The 19,834-nt window shown below is 33.4% G+C and overlaps 1 protein-coding gene across 3 annotated transcripts in view; it reads left to right on the forward strand.

The window, feature by feature from the left end:
• ADAM2 (ADAM metallopeptidase domain 2) overlaps positions 1–19,834 on the forward strand; it is a 106,631-nt gene that overhangs the window by 49,234 nt on the left and 37,563 nt on the right. For all 3 annotated transcript variants that reach the window (XM_011960669.1, XM_011960671.1, XM_011960670.1), the window contains 4 exons: positions 4,682–4,753; positions 5,170–5,336; positions 6,394–6,475; positions 16,503–16,639. In XM_011960669.1, the coding sequence (XP_011816059.1) occupies positions 4,682–4,753; positions 5,170–5,336; positions 6,394–6,475; positions 16,503–16,639 (458 nt within the window). The remainder of the gene's footprint in view (positions 1–4,681; positions 4,754–5,169; positions 5,337–6,393; positions 6,476–16,502; positions 16,640–19,834) is intronic.

The raw sequence follows: 19,834 nt of genomic DNA on the forward strand, positions 1-19,834 counted from the left end.
CTGAGTTTCAAAGATCTAACTGATTTTAAATATAATTCGTGAACCAGGCAGCACCCAGTAGACATAAGCTGTGTTAGGTAAATTTATCAGAAATGAGGAAACAGCAATAGTGCAAAAACAGATTTGTTAGCATCAGGCTACATTCTTTATATGGGTTAAAGCAGAGAGGACTTTCTTATTATGCAAACTTAGGTTAACTGGGCCCCTTTTGATTGGTTACTGAGAATGTTCTGTTTTTTTGAAAACTGGCCTGCTTGGCTATTATCTCTCCCCTGATTCTTGAAAGGTCAGATATTTCAAGTAAACAATTTAGGTTTTAGTTTATTGACATGAAACTTATCATAAGCCACCCCATTCGAGGCCTTACATCCTTTTCTTTTAAAAAAAAATGGTAACTGTTATAATTATATTTCAATATTTAGTTGTTAAAATCAAAGTTGAAAAGTGTTTAGATGCATGGGATTTTCAAGTGGGGAGAACTCTGCTCTTTCTTTGGGTAAACTCTGTATCTTCATATTTTTGTTGTGGGGGAAAAGCACTATTAATAAAATATGTGGTTGGAGTGTTAATTGGGGACATTAAAATATTACATTTAATCTCTCTCTTTTCAGGAGTTGTTCCCTTTCAAAAGACCCTTTACTATAACCTGCTTATAGTGGAGAGATGTACCACTGATCTCCTTGAAAAGAGGAGAAGATTTGGAAGTTCTAATTCCTTTTTTTGATGTTGTTTTTAAAAGGCTTTATTGAAATGTAATTTACATTTTATGATGTTAAACTATTTGAAATGTAAAATTCCATGGCTTTTAGTATATTTACAGATGTGTGCAAACAATAGTAACAATAATCTAATTTTAGAATATTCATCACCTTACAAAAAGATTTTGTATCCATTAGCAATTACTCCCAATCCCTCTGCCTCTACTTTCCTGTACCACAGGCCAAGCAATCACTAATTTATTTTCTGACTGTACAGATTTTTCTGTTTTGCACATTTCATTTAAATGGTATTGTACAATATGTAATGATTTATGACTTTATTTTTTCATTTACCTTAGTGATTTTTAGGTTTATGTATGTTATGGCATAGATTAGTACTGTATTTCTTCTTACTATAAAATACTATCCTATTAAGGCAAAGAAAAACTGGTAGAAATTCATAATCTTGGAGGGCACTGACTACCACCCTTGTGGTGTAAAATCAAAGCACTTTCATCCCATACAGTATAAAGAACACACACACAAAAAGCAAAATTTCAAAGCAAGCTGAAAGCAGGCAAAACTCCACTTACCAGGGCACTGGGCATGAGCCAAGGGAAAGTAGCCCTGTTGCTGAAGCTTGTCCCAGATGAGTAGAGCTGGAAAATAAACCCAGCTTTCAAAGGGCAGGATTAACTCATACACAGTTTGGGCAATCTTCTGGGCAGGGCAAGATAGGGAAAAATTCCAGGGCAAGGGCAATAACATGAGAGCCAGAGAGAGCTGCAATATTGTTCCAGGTCTCTCTTTTCACAGCAAGTCACCCAATTAGTGACTGGGCTTACAGTGATCAGAACATAACCTGCGAAGCAAAGATGACTTTGTGAGAGCTGCTGGATATTTCTTCATATTCTGTCACAACTTTTGGATGCTATTTAAAAATATTCCCAATAATGCATCATTGATCTCTTCCTCCAAGAAAAGAAATTCAAGTGTTGAGCAAGTCAGGTTTTTGTGCCATAGTTCAATCTTCTAAAGAAATCCTGCTATCTTTAAAACTTTAAAAATCACAATATTTTATCCCTGAAAGGAGTCTATTTTAGGTATTGAACATAGTACTGAGTTACTTATATTGAGAGAGCCCCTTGAAACAATTGTCTTGCATTATCAGTGTCCCATTTCTCATTTCAAAAATGTGTGAGCACCTGCTAACCAGCATATTTCAGTGTGGAAAAGGAGAGTGTTATACTTCTGCATGTTTCTTCACATAACACATGCTAAAGAGAGCGTATTTAAAGGTTACAACTTGATTATATTTGAAATATTCACTTTTCTTGAACAATGAAAGCAAGAATAGGAGGCATATTGTTAACTGTTCAACTTCTTTTATTCTTGTAATAACACTCTTTCTAGCTATTCACAAAACTACCTTGTGCCAATCAGTGAGTTTGCGATGTGTCTCGTCCAGCCTACAGCTGAACAAGATAACAATTACCAAAATCCTGCAGTGATTTGTCAGTGATAAACAGACCAACTTGTTGAGTACTTCTGTCTAATACATATAGCGCTGTAACACAAAATTGCTGCACAGCACATGTTATGGGACCTGGTCTTCAACACTGTATGCTACGGATATTTGCAGTGCCCAAGATTGTTACTGGATTGGTTTTGTCAATAGTTCATTCTGCATTCTCTTATTAATTTCCCTTAATATCTTATTAACCTTCAGCTGACTTTGCAAGTTCTAAGGCAACAGGTTCATGAGTACAATTTTGAATGATAGCTTTTTCATTTTGATTTTCTTTGATGATATTTTTAGAGAAAAATCCATTAATTTATTAAGAAATATTTAGTGAGTAATTATGAAGGTCAAGGCATTGTGGTAGGTATTGGGAATGCAGCACATAAAAAAGACAAAATCCCTGCCCTCCTGAAGCTCATATTTCTCTTCTATTAGAGGTCATTGTTTAGTATTCCCCTTAGAAAATTTCAGTTGATGAGAGGTGACTGTGCTTTAACAATGACAAGAAACCTGAGAAAAGTGTTATAAAAGACAACATGCTGGGGACTAACATAAAGGGATCACCCACTCAGTAAAATCCAATTATCAGATATGTATTATTGTACTTCCACCTCTTTCTTTTTTTGTATGGCTGCTTGTACGAAGTCACATAGAGACTTGTCAGAGCACATACAAATTTATAACCTATATTTGCACTGGAGTCCTGTTTACAATTTATGTTTTTAAAATTTGAATTGTAGTATTTACATTGTTATTATTTTTATGATTTACTGAATAGAGACATTGATTTTTTTATGTTATAAGGCAACATGATTGTAACTACAAATATGCAAAATTAAACACATGCCAAAATTGAAAAAAAAAAAAAAATACTATCCTATTGTATCACAATTTGGTTGCCTATTCATTAGTTGATGGACATTTCACTTTTTCCACTTTTAAGCTATTATGAATAACGTTGCTGTAAACGTTTGTGTACAAGTTTTTGTGTGGCCATGCATTTTAATTCATATTGGGTAGGTGTGAAGAATGAGAACTGCAAATTGTTGGATTATAAGATAACTCCATTTCACGTTTGACAAACTGTCTTCAAAAATGATCGCTCCATTGTATATTTCCATCAGCATGCATAAGAATTCCAATTTCTTCACATCCTCACCAAGACTTGTTATTGTGTGTCTTTTGAATTACAGTGATTCTAATGGATGTGAATTTGTTTCTCATTGTGGTTTTGGTTTACAGTTCCCTAATATGCAATGAAGTTGAGAATATTTGCATTTGTGTATTATTCATTTGCATATCTTATTTGGAGAAATGTCTATTCACATTATTTGCATGTTTTAATTAGGTTGCCTTTTTGTTGTTTAGTTGTAAGTGTTCTTTATATATTCTATATACTAGATCTTTTTGGGATTAATATTTTGCAAATATTTTTACTATGTCTGAAGGTTGTCTTTTTTTCTTGATGGTATCATTTGAAGCATAAAGATTTTAATTTTGAAAACAATATTTCTCCATTTGATTTTCTTGGATTCTTCTTCAAATATTAATTGACTATAAATGTTAGAATCTATTTATGGGCACTCAATTTCACTGATCTGTAAATCTAATAAAAGGTCACTAACAAATTGTCTTGGTTACTGTAGTTTATAGTTAGTATTGAAATTGAGATATGTGGATCCTCCAACTGTGTTCTTATTTAAAATTGTTATGGACATTCTGAATCATTTTCATTTTTCTACACTCTATTTCTGGATCATGTTCCATGGGCACTTAAAAAGAATGCATATTTTGCTGTTTTATAGTGAAATGTACTATAGATATTTATTGCCTTATAATTTTGTTATAGTCTTCAATATGTCTGTTGATTTTTTGCCCAGGTATTCTATTACTGAAAGCTGTTTACTTAAGTCTTTAAATATGACTGTTGAATTTTCTATTTCTCCCTTCAATTCTGTTGTTTTCTGCTTTGTGTAATTCTCTGGCTCTGTTTTTGAATGTATACATGTTTATAACTTTTATATCTTCCTGATATACATCCTAGCTCTCTTATTATTGCTGTTTGTATGGTATATCTTTTAAGATCCTTTACTTTTACTTGAATTGTATCTTCAAAAATGTGCTATGTCTCCTATAAACACATCTAAACATTACAGCTTAGAGCTAAACCTTTCTTTTAATAATTATTATAATTATTTTATTGATAGTAGAATTATACTTTTTTATAATGTTTATAATTTTTAAATTTCTATGGAAAAAATATAAATACCAATTCATATTTTTCAGTTTTTTTACTGAGCATATAACATATCATTTGTATAAGAAAATAATGTCTAAAACTAACATGTTTGTAATTTAAATAATTTCTTACTTCACCAAATTGAATTTCAAATGAAACAATAACAATCATTAAACGTTAAACAATATATATTTATATCTAAAAGATAATTATGTTTTACAGTATAATCATATGGGGTCTGGTACAACTGTTGTCACTCAAAAAATTTTCCAGTTGATTGGATTGACGAATGCTGTAAGTGTTTGCTTCTTAGTACTTTCGCACTTCTTGTGTTACTAAAACAATTTCTATACCTCCTCGTGACACTACATGAAGCCACATGTTGTGTGGTGTCGGGGAAATTAAGTTTTATTTTAAATTCTACTTATCTGAAGTAGGAATAATAATAATTGTATGCACCTAATTTGGTTACTGAAAGACTTAAATTACATAAAGCAGGGGGTATGGGGCTTCTTTAAATGCAAGCATTATAAAATCTCAAGTATTACTTTTATTATTAGTAACATTTTAAAGTTACTAATATACTTTAAAAGATCAAATGCAGACTTACAGTTTAATTGCTTAATATTTGTCATAAATTTGTTTTCAAACATATGTATCTAATTTTTAAAAACTGTGACGTTCAAACATTTTTGTGTTTTCTATTTTAGATTTTTGTTTCACTTAATATTACAATTATTCTGTCTTCATTGGAGCTTTGGATAGATAAAAATAAAATTGCAACCACTGGAGATGCTAAAGAGTTATTACACACATTTTTAAGATGGAAAAGATCTTATCTTGTTTTACGTCCTCATGATGTGGCATTTTTACTTGTGTAAGCATATCTTGACATTATATAAAGTTTACCTGAAGAAAATGTATGCAATTTGACCCAGTATCTGACAGTTGATAAATGTGTATTAAAAAATCTATTTTTTTCTTATATACACCATTTAAATATTTTTCACAACATGGTGTTTATAACAGAATTACTGATATCAATGTGTTTATTGGTTTGAAGTTAAAACTCACTCGTCAATCTTGTTCCCATATTACTTCTTTCCCAAGAGTGTATACCACCTTCTTGACTATCTCACACAATGCATAAAATTTTCACAATATCTATTCAGAGAAACATCTGAATTCTATAAACACAGTAATTCAGCCTTCTTGTTATGATTTGTTGTTATAAATTAAAAAGTAAGCAAAGAAATTGAAACACTATGTTTTAATATCTCTAATATATCTGCCTTGTGCTTAAGGTTTTAGTACATTAAACTTCCTATTTAATAGACTCTGTTTTTCTTTTATCAATATTCAGAAGATATATATATGTGTGTATATATGTATATATATCTATATATATATACATATAGAGAGAGAGAGAGAGAGGCAGAGAGAGAGTTTTAAAGATTATACATGGAGTTTTAAACATTTTACTTTTTATCTTCTGTCCCCTAAATATAACATGCCTTTTTCATGTCTCTGGAAGGCTAATTTTGTCTGAATAACTAGAGACTTTTGTCCATAGAGTGATTCTGCTCATTAACCAGTTGCATTGCTTTAGCTTTTTACTTTTAAGGAATTTTATTTATTTTTATTATTTTTTGTTTTTTCCTTCAGTTTTTCTGTTTTAGTTTTTTAAAATCTACATAAAATAAATCTTTGTTATGTTACAGAAATCCATATGAAAATACACTTTTCATTATTTGTTCTTAAAATCTATTTAATTGTTTTTAAAAGAAGTAGAAAGATTTAGTCACATCTTATGCTATGCTACATTAATGTTAGATGGAAATATTAATGATTATCATAAATGTAAAATTTGTCTTATAAAAATTCATATTAATTTTTACAAAATTATGTGATTATGATCCCTTTTTAAACTTAAGTTACAGAGAAAAGTCAAATTATGTTGGTGCAATCTTTCAAGGGAAGATGTGTGATGCAAACTATGCAGGAGGAGTTCTTCTGGTATGGTATGGTTATGTATAGAAAGTATGCTTGGGAGGCTGAGGCGGGCAGATCACCAGGTGAGGAGATGGAGACCATCCTGGGTAACACAGTGAAACCCCTTCTCTACTAAAAAATAAAAAATAAAAATTAGCCAGGTGTGGTGGCAGGTGCCTGTAGTCCCAGCTACTCCATAGGCTGAGGCAGGAAAATGGAGTGAACCCGGGAGGCAGAGCTTGCAGTGAGCCGAGATCGTGCCACTGCACTCCAGCCTGGGCGACAGAGCAAGACTCTGTCTCAAAAAAGAAAAAAAGGAAAGAAAGAAATCATGCTACATGAATTAGTATACAGTTATGCATTTTCATAGTTAACTTTTATGTATATTAAAATTTGCATTGTTTTAAGTGTCTTTGTTACTGTTGCTGATAGAAATGTTTAAACTATAAGAAGTGCTCATTGAATTCACTACATATAAAAATTTTTCAATTTCCTATCATGAGTTCATGATATCCTTTCTAGAAAGTTAAGGTAGTGAACTAGTTTACTTTTACTGCAAAGTGCTCTTCAAGTTTTCATAATCTTAATATTTAATAATTAACTTTGGCTAAAACTTAGATTTTGCATGTTTTCCTAATTATATAGCGAACATAATTATGAACCAGATTTAAATAAAACATTTGAAAGTATCAGTCGCCTTAAAATGCTTCATAGGGTATAAGTAAAGAATAAAACAGAACCAAATGTCCTAACTGACATTAATTATCTTAGAGAATGTTAGTGTATTCAAAACTGATACTTTTTGCTGTTATTTCATAATACCATCACTATTCTAACAAACAGAACTTGCCTTTTTGTTGTGTGAGTGTACAATATCTACTGGAGTTTCACAGAGGCAATGAACAAATGAAGTGAAGCTAAGTGAAGCAATAAAGAGATGAATCAATTAAACGGAGATAAAAATAATTTCAACTTCTATTTTAGATTTAGGGCATACATGTACAAGTTCGTTACCTGGGTATATTGCAAGATGCTAAGGTTTCATATATGATTGATTCTATCACCCAGGTACCAAGCATAGTACCCACTAGTTAGTTTTTCAACCCTTCCTCCAACCCCAGGTAGTTCCTGGTTTCTAGTGTTACTATCTTCATGTCTAAGTAGACCCAATGTTTAGCTCCCACTTATGAGTGAGAATAGGCAGTATTTGGTTTTCTGTTCCTGAGTTAATTCACTTAGAATAATAGTCTCTAGCTGCATCCATGTTGCTGCAAAGGATATGATTTTTTTTATGGCTGCATAGTATTCCACAGTTTATATGTACTACATTTTCTTTATCCATTCCACCACTTATGGACACTTAGGTTGATTCCATGTCTTTGTTATCGTAAATAATGCTATGATAAACATGTAAGTGCCAGTGACTTTTTGGTAGAATGATTTTATTTTCTTTCTTTGTGTCTTTTTTTAACTTTTTTTTTTTTTTTTGAGACAGAGTCTAGCTCTGTCGCCCAGGCTGGAGTGCAGTGGCCGGATCTCAGCTCACTGCAAGCTCTAGGTTCAAGCAATTCTCCAGCCTCAGTCTCCCAAGTAGTTGGGATTACAGGCACTCACCACCAAGCCCAGCTAATTTTCATATATTTAGTAGAGACGGGGTTTCGCCACGTTGGCCAGGCTGGTCTCGAACTCCTGACCTCAGGTGATCCACCCGCCTTGGCCTCCCAAAGTGTTGGGATTGATTTATTTTCTTTTGTATATATACCCAGTAGCAGTATTGCTGGATTGAATGGTAGTTCTGTTTTAAGTTATTTGAGAACTCTCCAAACTGCTCTCCACAGTTTCTGAACTAATTCCAGTTCCCCCTAACAGTGTATAAGCAGTCCGTTTTCTTCATAGCTTCATGAGCATCTGTTGCTTTTATATTGTAATAAGAGCCATTCTGACTGATGTGAGATGGTGTTTCATTGAGTTTTGATTTGCATTTCTGTAATGATTAGCTGGTTAGCCATACACAGAAGAATAAAACTAGATGCCTTCCTTTCACCATATACAAAAATTAACTCAAGATGGATTAAATATTTAAATGTAACTCCTCAGACCATAAGAATTCTAGAAGAAGACCTAGGAAACACCATTCTGAACTTTGGCCTTGCCAAATAAAATATGACTAAGCCCTCAAAAACAATTGCAACAAAAGCAAAAATTTACAAGTGAGATGTAATTAAACAAAAGAGCTTCTGCACAACAAGAAATATCAACAGAGTAAACAGCCTACAGAAAGGGAGAAAACATGCACAAATTATATATCTAACAAAGGCCTAATATCCAGAATCTATAAGGTAATGAAACAATTGAACAAGCAAAAAACAAATAACCCCATTAAAAAATGGACAAAAGACATGAACAGACACTTCTCAAAAGAAGACATACAAGTGGCCAACAACATATGAAGAAAATGCTCAACAAAAATTAATCTTCAATATTTATAAACAAGTTTGGAGAATGTGGCTTATACTTATGGTTAAGTGAGTTATCTGGTCTCAAATGCTGGAATTTGACTTGTTTGTTTCATCACATGCCATAGTAAGAAATCATAAGACTCTCCCATGGAGAGTGCAAGGCCTTCACTGATTAACAAAGAGGAGAGCAGAATTGATTTTCTCTACAGGGCAGGATTCCAGCATGGGCAACATAGTAAGAACTCATTTCTACAATAATTTTTAAAACTACAAATATTAGCCAGGCATGGTGGAAGGCCCCTATAGTCCAAGCTGAGGTAGGAAAATCACTTGAGCCTAGGAGTTCAAGGCTGCAGGGAACCAGGATTTCACCACTGCACTCCAGCCTGGTCAACAGAGCAAGACCCTGTCCCAACAATAACAACAAAATTTTTAAATTAAAGACAGGCTAGCTACCAGGAAGAAGAAAATGCCATAGTTTACTGGACAGTTTATGCCTCATGGGCAGAGAAGAATGGTCTCTCTAGTGACGACAATTGGAAGAAAGCTTTTCCAGTATTCTTTCTTATTCTCCACAGTTATTTTGACTGCCCATTTCACTGGAAAAATCAGCTATAGCCAATGTCCACAGAAGTGAGATGTTGAAGAAAATAGTTGAAGTTCTGCCTTTTGGTGTTTAAATTCCCACCACCCCTTCCACCCAATCCTGCAGGGCTGTAGATTGCAATTTAGAGTCTGTATCCTTCTGATGCTACTCCTTCCTAAAAGTTTGTATGTGAAACCACAACACAAGTGGTTTTTGGTTGAGTACAAACAACAAAGAATAATCAGCATATGATTTTTCACTTAAATTTTTTTTTTTTCTTTTTTTTGAGACAGATCTTGCTTCTGTTGCTCAGGCTGGAGTGCAGTGGCGCAATCTCGGCTCACTGCAACCTCTGCCTCCCAGGTTCAAGCGATTCTCCTGCCTCAGCCTCCTGAGTAGCTGGGACTACAGGTGCCCGGCACCATGCCTGGCTAAGTTTTTGTATTTTTAGTAGAGACGGGGTTTCACCATATTAGCCAGCATGGTCTCGATCTCCTGACCTTGTGATCCGCCCACCTCGGCCTCCCAAAGTGCTGGGATTACAGGCATGAGCCACTGTGCCTGAACTTAAAATATTTAATTGACAAACATCATATATATTCAAGGGGTACAATTAGACAATTATGTACCTTTAGATATAGTCATGTTAGGGGTCACTGTTTCAATATATGAATTTGGAGTGGGAGGGACACAATTTAGTCCATAGCAGTAGTCTTAAGGCAGGATGTTCTAGAAGAAATAAAGAGGAATATGTAATTATGATGAACTTTTGAAGGGGAAGATAGCAATCATAATGTTGTATGCATCTAATTACATTGCTTCAAAATATATACTGCAAATGTGAGAGAATAAAGGAAAAAGAGATCCATAATCATATTTAAGAATGGAAAAAAACAACCTACCTTAGCAATATAATTTTTCATTTCATCAAAATATTTATTTCTAAAATATTATAGCAAAGAGCAACATAATACTAATGTAGAGTATTTACCAAAACAAATAATATGGTGAGAAATAAGGCAGTGTCAGTAAATATTAAATGATTGAAATCTTACAGAGAAAAGTGTCTGACAATTGTGGATTTAAATGAGAACCAAATAATAGAAATATCACTTAAAAAATCTCAAGAGATTGGTAAATAAAATGATGAGATAACTCATTTTGAGCTAAGTGGCATTAAAAATACAGCATATCTAAAATTATGGGGTCCCAAAAAGGCAGAACTAAGAGGTAATGCATTTATAGCTTTAATGTATAAATAAAAATAAAGTTAGTTTAAATGTAGATTATCTAACTCCACCTCCAAAAAGCATATAGATGGTGAGTTAAGCTAAGAGACGCTAGAAAGTAGGAAATAAGTTTTAAGGATAATATTGGCTATCAATGAAATACAAAATATAATGAAGAAAATCATCAAAGTTCAAACTAATATTCTTGATATATACAATTTATAACAACCTACCAAAACAGGTATCTTATTTCAAAAAAACTGAAAAAACAAATTATCCAAATATTAGTTGAATAAAGGGACATGTATTGTACATATAAGATGGCATATCCTCAACCAATTAATGGCAACAAATATGGATAAAATTTTATGAATAATAAATTTTCTCAAGTAAATAGAAAAGTAAATCTGAATCACCATTGAACCATTGGCATAGTTGAGTCTATAATTAAAACAATTTCCTCCAAAACAAACAAAAAATCTAGGCCCACATGATTTCCATAAAATTGGTTCCAAAATATTTAGTGCTTGTAGTAAGTTACTTTAGAGAATACAAAAGGAGGGGCTAATTCTCACCTTGTTTTATGATTTGAGATTTATGTTAACAAAAAGAATTCTGCAATATATCAAAATGGATGACATGGTGAACACATAGAAATTATTCTAGGAATACAAGATGAATTTTATATTTGAAAATCAATCATAATCTACTTTATTAAAAAATATATACAGAAAGATACATTTGTTAAATTTAGAACCTACTCATGACAAAAAAAAAGAAAGACTGAATACTCTGAGCAAACTTAATGTAAAAAGAGACACCTTCAAGAAATATTTGCCCATTCTAAGATCATGAAGCTATTCTATCCTCTAACACAAGCCTGATTGATTTGCCTTTCAATTGTAGATGTATAACCCATATTAAAAAAATGTGTTTGGTGTAAAATAGAGGACAGAATCAGTTAGCTCACATTGGATAGGTAATTGCTTCATAACAACTTATTTAAAATGTTAGTTTTCCTCCAAAGAAATACAGTTGTGCCTTTGTTATAGAGATCAACTCGCCATATTGCTGGCCTCTTTCTGGAATCTTTTATGACCACTGGTGTTTTTGTATGTCCTTTCACCAACACCATGTTGTCATAAGGACTCTACCTTAATATTGAAACATCGAAAATGGTAGTGTAAACCCTACTAGTCTGTTATTCTTCAAGACTGTTTCAGGTATTCCAAGCTCTCTGCATTTCCATTTTAAAATCAGCTTGTCAATTTCAACAAAACTGTTTGATTGTTATTGCTTTTTATGGAAACTTTAGATCAATTTCAGGGAGATTAGTATCAACAATATCGAGGCATTTTATCCTTCAAATGCATAAACATATTGTGGAATATCCATATCCTGTAGTGCACTACGCAGAAATTAAAAGAACGGTTACACTCAAAATTAAAGAATTTCCAAAACTATATTTTTAGAAAAACTAGCCAAAAATAAAATAATAAATACTTAATGGTGCCATTTTTATGAAGCTAAAGTGCAAGTAAAGATAAACCACTGTAGTGAGATCAAAATAAAGATTGTATTTTATGGGGAGGTAATGCCTGGAAACTTGCTGAAAAGAACCTCCTGAGTGATGAAAGTATTTTATATCTAGTACAAAGTAGTAGTTATATAGGTTCATGTGACACACACACACATGCGCACATACAAGTACACACATATGCACTTTCCCAATACATGTGTATATACGTGTTTTCACATAAGTATACATAAATTATATGTATATGAATGTGTATAATGTGTACAGAAATACCCATAAATATATATACACACACATTGATATGTATATGAAACTGTATCAAATCCAAAACATTATTTAAAAGGTATGAAAACACCATGCAAAACAAGCTTTTAAATAATTCCAAAGGACAATAATCAAAAGAGATAAAAATGTTTTAATTTCAACTGTAAAAGACAAAGATCATTAGATTGCATTTTCTCTACAACTTTCAAACCCATTTGTAAAACCACAGAAATTTTAACCCCTAAAGTGTAAGAGACAGACCAAAAATAACAACCATAGGTCAATTTATGTGTCAATATTAATATAAAGCAGCAAAATATTCCTTAAATAGAAATCCATATGTATTTGGTTTCTATTACTTAAGATGAAGCAAAATCTTAGTAGCATTATATAATGATCCTGAACATATAGTAGGTATATACTAAAAATCTACTGAAATAGAGTGCAAACAGCGAAAAGCTTTGAATATAGGCAAAAGAGATTATTGAGTGTCCTTTCAATGCTATTCTGGGCTTGACTTTCAATTGACTGGGCTGTTTGCAATTATTTGGTGGCAGAGGTTAATGTGCAAATTTTTGTCTGGTAGAGATGCAAATAATTTCTCTCTGGTGGACCAGATAACCCACATATTATTTATTATTCTCTAAAACACTAATCAGTTTTGTATCTAAAACCTACAACTCTATCCTAACACGTTTATTAATATACTCCTAGCTTCTCAAATGCTCTTTGATATGGTTTGGCTGTGTCCCCACCCAAATCTCATCTTGAATTGTAGCTCCTGTAATTCCCATGTGTCATGGGAGGGAACCAGTGAGAGGTAATTGAATCATGGGGGTGAGTCTTTCCCATGCTGTTCTTGTGATAGTGAATAAGTCTCGTGAAACCTGATACTTTTATAAAGGGGAGATCCCATGCACACGTTCTCTGGCCTGCCACCTTGTAAGATGTGCCTTTACTCTTCCTTCCTCTTCCACCATGATTGTGATGCTTCCCCAGCCATGTGAAACCGTGAAACTGTGAGTCCATTAAACCTCTTTTTCTTTATAAATTACCTAGTCTTGGGTATGTCTTTACTAGCAGCATGAGAGCAGACTAATATACTCTTTGAATTGGTGTGAACATCTTACCAGTTCCTTGACTAAATAATGAGTTGAACAAAACATAATATGTGTTCATCAAAGAAAAAAAAAGGCATAGATAGAATGTTGATACATAAAATTAGAGACAAGAGTGTTTTTTTAAAAAAAACTTCTATGGAAGGCACATTATAGAGAATACTCACATGTTATGTGAAAAAACAAGTCTCAACAAATCCCCACCTGTTTACAAATTTCTCAGTCTGGTGATTGGCATATAAGAAGCCTAATAAATGCTTGTTGCTGTTATTATTTGAAAACTATGGTTCTAAACAGGTATATTCACCAAAAGAAGATTGTCTTCTTTGTTGAAATTTTTTGTCCCTAAATATACATTTTTTTAAATTCAGTGTTAAATATAGTTTTGCTTTATTGTCACTTGGCTTTCAAATTAGAGATAATAATAACAAGGGCCTGTAGGAAACTCTCTTACTGCTTTCCATATCTTTAAAAACCTTTTTATGCTAGTCTGGACTGACCTGTGCCCCCCCTGAATTCATATGTTGAAGCCTTAACCTCCAATGTGACTATATTCAGAGACAGGACCTGAAAAGAGGTAATCAAGGTTAAATAGGTCATGGTGGAGGGGGGAGGAGGTGGGGCTCTAATTCAATAGGACTGCTATCCATAGAAGAGGAGGAAGAGACACCAGAGATAAGGCTCTCCATGTGCACATAGAGGAAAGGCCAGCAAGAAGGCACTCCAGTACAAGCCAAAAAGTTCTCAGCAGATGCCAACCAACCCTGCCAGCACCCTGATCTTAGACTTCTAGAACTGCGAAATTCCACAGAACTGCAAGGAAATAAATTTCTCTTGATTAAACCATCAAGTCTTCTTTGGCATTTTGTTATGGCAGGCCAAACTGATTAAGAGAAATCCAAAGTGAGATGATCACAAACAAAATGTGAAGAAATGTCATCTCAAATGTAAAACCATGTCTTTGATCCTATAATGATCAAAGACATTTGAAAGTGTCTCTGAAAGGAAATACAATAAACAGAAAGATCCAAATATATGTACTAGTAAGAATACAGGAAAGGCAAGAGCAACTGAACATGAAGGAAAAAAAGAACCCTGCTTTTATACAAATGCCTAAAGTGAAATCATTGGATGTTGTTGTCTCCATCTTAGTGAATTATAAGAGATGACAGGAAACAGGAGAAAAAGAGAAAAGTATAAAGATGCATTTATTGGTCAATAAGCCTTTTCTATAATATCTCAAAAACAAGGTGGTTTAAAATAACAGTACCAGTATTAATATACTACTACAGTGTTTAGCCTTTCGAAATTTAGCTGAATCCTTCAATTTATTCCCTGTAGAATCATTCTCTCTCCTTTTCCCCTTTCTTCTCCTTCTTCTTTTCCTCCTCCTTTTCATTCCTTTCTTCTTTCTCCTCCTTGTCCTCCTTCTTCTTCTTCCTAACACTGTCTCTCTGAAAGCAGATGAAATATTAAAATGTGGAAATTTGATAAATGGAGTATTTATCCATGTCATGCAAAATGTAGAGCCTTTGCAGTACCTCCATGCAAGTATTAAAGAACTTTAATTGGTACCAAGTGTTGATGGAGGGAAGGGAGTCATTTTGTCAGAGTCACAGACAGAAGGTAGACCTCCCATCAAGGGTTCAAAGAGACATAAGCATCATTGCAATGATGTAATAAATACTTCAGTTTCATTCACATCTCGTTCTTTTCTCTCTATTAGAATTAATCAAGACAAAACTTCAGGGCAAAGCATGCCTCTGACATAATCTATGTGTGTCATCTTTTTGGGGTAGAGAGCAAGGTAGAAAATGATGGAAAATTGACTTACAGAGGCAAACAGAAGAGACCAAAATGTATACCTAGAAACCTATCATGAAGTATATTCATCAAAATGTTATTAGATATATTTGAAGGGGTAGCAGGATATGTGGATTTTTCTCAAAATTCGTGTTATAGTGTGATCAAAATGCACTATAATAAACATCTTACTCTTACACAAAGAGAAATTATAAAGGTATTTTAATTTTCCCAATAAAATTGAAACAACTGAAAAGTCAGAATTCTTATTATCAGTCATTATTACCATAATATTAATTAATTCAATGGGTTAACTCATGAGTTTATAAATACATGTATGAAATGGTTATATAAAATATTATCTTTGAAGAATCAACTTTTTAATTTTTAATTTTATTATGGGTACACAGTAGTTATATGTTTTCATTGGGGAGATGTGATGTTTTGGTACAGGCATACAATGTGTAATGATTAAATTAGGATAATTGGAATATCCATCGCCTCAAGCCTTTATCGTTTCTTTGTGTTAGGAACATTCCAATTCCACTCAGATATTTCAACACATACAGTAAGTGTTGTTAACTGAAGTAACACTATTGTCCTAGAAATACTAGACCTTATTCTATTTAATTGTGTTTTTCTACCATCTCACCTTTACCCCCACCTTTGTACTACCCTTCCCAGCCTCTAGTAATGACCAAATTTCATAATTTGATGCTATGTTTTTCTATGCATTTATCTTTAAATATTATCTTTTGTGAATATAAATATGACTGTAATTGTTGTTAGACATAACTAACACATTCCTGGGGCAATATTTTTTTCTTTGTCTGAGACCACCAAATGAGTCATCCATTTACATACTAGTAAAACTTCAGATTTTATTTTTCATAATTTTCTTATATTTATAACGAATTAGGCCAACATGGATGCCATTTTTGGGGATAACAGATGCCCCTATTCCATTTTATCATGTGACTCTTTAATAATTGCATTATTCTCCAAGTAAACAAAATAATCTCCCAAAACGTGTACATCTATTTTTTTCTTCTCAGCACCCGAGAACCATAAGTCTGGAATCTCTTGCAGTTATTTTAGCTCAATTGTTGAGCCTTAGTATGGAGATCACTTATGATGACATTAACCAATGCCAGTGCTCAGGAGCTGTCTGCATTATGAATCCAGAAGCAATGTAAGATTTCTGACTTATACTTTACATATATAGTTTAATGTAATTTTAATATATTTAGTTGAAGAACGTTTAAGTTGTTAAAATAAATAATAATGGCTATCAGCTGTGACCGAGGACTCCAGGACCAAAATGTGTATTCCAACGCCCATGATGCATATTTATCTCAATATCACTTGTAATTAAATGTCACACTGGCTTTCTCACATGCGATCGATCACTACATTTATCAATATTTTTACTTGTATAATTTTACAATTTGATGCATGATTTGATAAGCCAAATGCAAGCTTGAGATCACTACACAAAACGTATTTATTAGTGTGAACTTGTCTGCATAACTGTTCTTCACCCTGCCTTGGTTCAGCCTGAAGTCTCAGCATCTGTTGATTTCAGAGATGCTGCCGTTCAGCTTTTTCTTTGTCATGAGAGAAAGTCTTTTGCAGTATTCTAATCAGGCCTTAACGATCTAGTGTTTTTTGTTTGTTTGTTTGTTTGTTTTTTGCTGATATCAACAGTATTCTTATAGTACATTATGAATTTTTGTAGAAATAGGATCAAATAGCCAGGGGATTTAAGGAAACCAGGCAGTAACTGGAGCCAGCCTCTTGTCTTTCTGATGGATATTCTTGGAGGCATTCTTTGTTTCTCAGATGTGTTAGAGAATCAAGCATCATTGCCTGCAGCAGGAAACATCTCACTGTCTTCATTCCCTCACTCCTGCTCCCTAAAATATTTGTGCTTAAGTTCTTGTCTCAGGCTCCTATTTTTTGGGGTGGCAGGGCTGGGGAACCTGTCCTAAAATGGTTACCACAGAATGACTTTAGAAAACAAACCTTTATGAAAGGATTGTCATGATCTGATACATGATCTGAAAGGGCACCTTTGGCAAAAGATAACGTGAAAAGTGCACTGCAGCAGGTCCAGGCTGTGGTGCCGATGCCTTGTCTTTGGTTCTTGTGATTATTTCAACACAATGATACTAAGTATATTCCTGGTAGATTACGTACATGTGGAATCTCTGGCCAGTATCAGTAGGAGATTTGCAGTGCAGACTGCTATAGCTTCCAATGGGCTACTGCGCTCTTGTAGCCTTGAGCATGTATCCAGGAAATAGTAAGTTGCTATGTTATTGAAGTTCACTGTGTTTATCATAAGTGGGGTGTTTTAGAGCCACAAAGAATATTTATAAGCTCAATCTATCTGATGACCAAAATGGTAAATCTGGGAGCTGGTTAGAGGAGGTCCAGAGAGTACAAGTAAATAAGGGAACAGGGATCCCAGATCCTCATGTCACCTACATCTATTTCACCAATATTTCTCAGTCACTACACACTAATAGCCTCGTAGGGATTTTCTAAAACTGATTGATGGAGGGAAAAAACAAACAAACCTCAGTCTATTTTCAATATGTTAGTTGAAGTGTTTTTTAAAAGTCAGTTTCATATAGAGTCCTATTAGATTTAGACCTAAAGACTGTGAGGATGGTAAATGTCCCCATGCTGGCATATTTGCAAACAATATGTCGGGTTTTCCACCTTGTATGAGAGAAGTGTCAGAGATTGGAATCTACACAGATTCCTATGTTGTGGAAAATAACTTGAATACTTGGTCAACGATCTAGATGCTGTAAAACTGGACATTTAAAGAAAAGAAAGTGTGGGGAAGAAGTATGTGGATGTATTTAGAATGGGCACAACACATTCAGATGTTTATTTTCAAGTTCCACCAGAAAAGTGTTTACTTCAAAAGAAGCATTCAAGGACCAGGTCTTTGACATCTATGATGGTCAACCAGCCTTTTTCCTACCACACCCTAAAAGAAGTCTTAAAATGAAAGGCATGCACTCTTTCTTTAGGAGCAAACTGCAGCCACTTTAGTGAAACACCAGATTCCTGACCAACTAGGGAAAATTTTGTAAATATTGTAAATATTCTGTACATTTTTCTGTGGGCCCAGCAGAAAGAAGTCATTATTGCCTTATCAATAATACATGCTGACATTGACTTTTCCTCCTCCTCTCTTTCTTCATCCTTACACCCTTATTCCTGCTTCCTAGAATCACCTCCCACATAACATTCCTACAATCAAGTTCATGCTTTAGAGTGTTTTCTCATGGCCAATCCAAACAAAGACAGATGACATTTATATCGTTTGTATTAATAATGTTGAGTATTATTTATTAAACTTTTATCTCGACCACAATATAGTTGTTTACATTGATGATAATGATATATTGTTCATCATGTTGATTATAATGATTGCAATAGTTGTGATGGTAAAAAAAAATGATGGGAAAGATAAGAAAATCACAAATACAAGAAGTTCTTTGGGCTCTTCACATACTCGTGCATAATGTCAAAATATTCTCTGTTCAATTTTGAAACAGGCAATTTTGTTAGGATGCCTGATGAGTTATTGCCATCATGGTTGGAGCCCGTTCCTTAGTTTTTTTTTTTTTCCTTTGGAAATAGGTTTCTTATTGTTTTTCTAGTTGCACCATGTTTATAAGACTATGAAATTTGCAATTGGTTGTGACAAGTTTATAGAAATGATTTTGATTAACTTTTATTGAGCTTGTATCCTGAAGCCTTGCTACACTAACATATTCATTCTGGAACTTCTAATTTAGTCTCATGAGAATTGTATTCATATGTAATTATATATTATAAATACATCTTCCTTTTTGATCTTTATATTTTTAAAACGTCTGTATCTTGCCTTATCGTAGTGCTTTGGGCCTCGAGTATTATTTAAAACTGAAGTTTGATGTGTGCCTGTTTTTGCTTCACTCTGATTTAAGGGCAAGACTTGTAACTTTTCACCAATAAATACATTAACTGAAGGTTTTACAGAGAGACTTGTAATCAGATTGAGAAAGCTTTGTAACCCTCATTTATCAGAGTTTTCATTATGAATATATTTTATCAAATATTGAGATGCTCATGTGTTTCTTCTACTTTATTCTGTTGATACACTGAAATGTATTTTATTCATTTTTAGTTGTTTAAATAATCTTGCTTTTCTGGGATAAACTGCATTGAGGAATGATGAATTATCCTTTTAATGTATTAATCTTTTGTGTAGCTGGATTTCCCCCCCTAATATTGGCAAAGTATATTTGCCTGTATATTAATGAGTGACACAGATCTTTAGTAGTAATTCTCTTGCAATTCCTTTGACTGGTTTTAGTATCAC

The sequence above is a fragment of the Colobus angolensis genome, unplaced genomic scaffold, assembly GCF_000951035.1.
Source record: "Colobus angolensis palliatus isolate OR3802 unplaced genomic scaffold, Cang.pa_1.0 Scaffold52, whole genome shotgun sequence".
NCBI lineage: Eukaryota > Metazoa > Chordata > Mammalia > Primates > Cercopithecidae > Colobus > Colobus angolensis.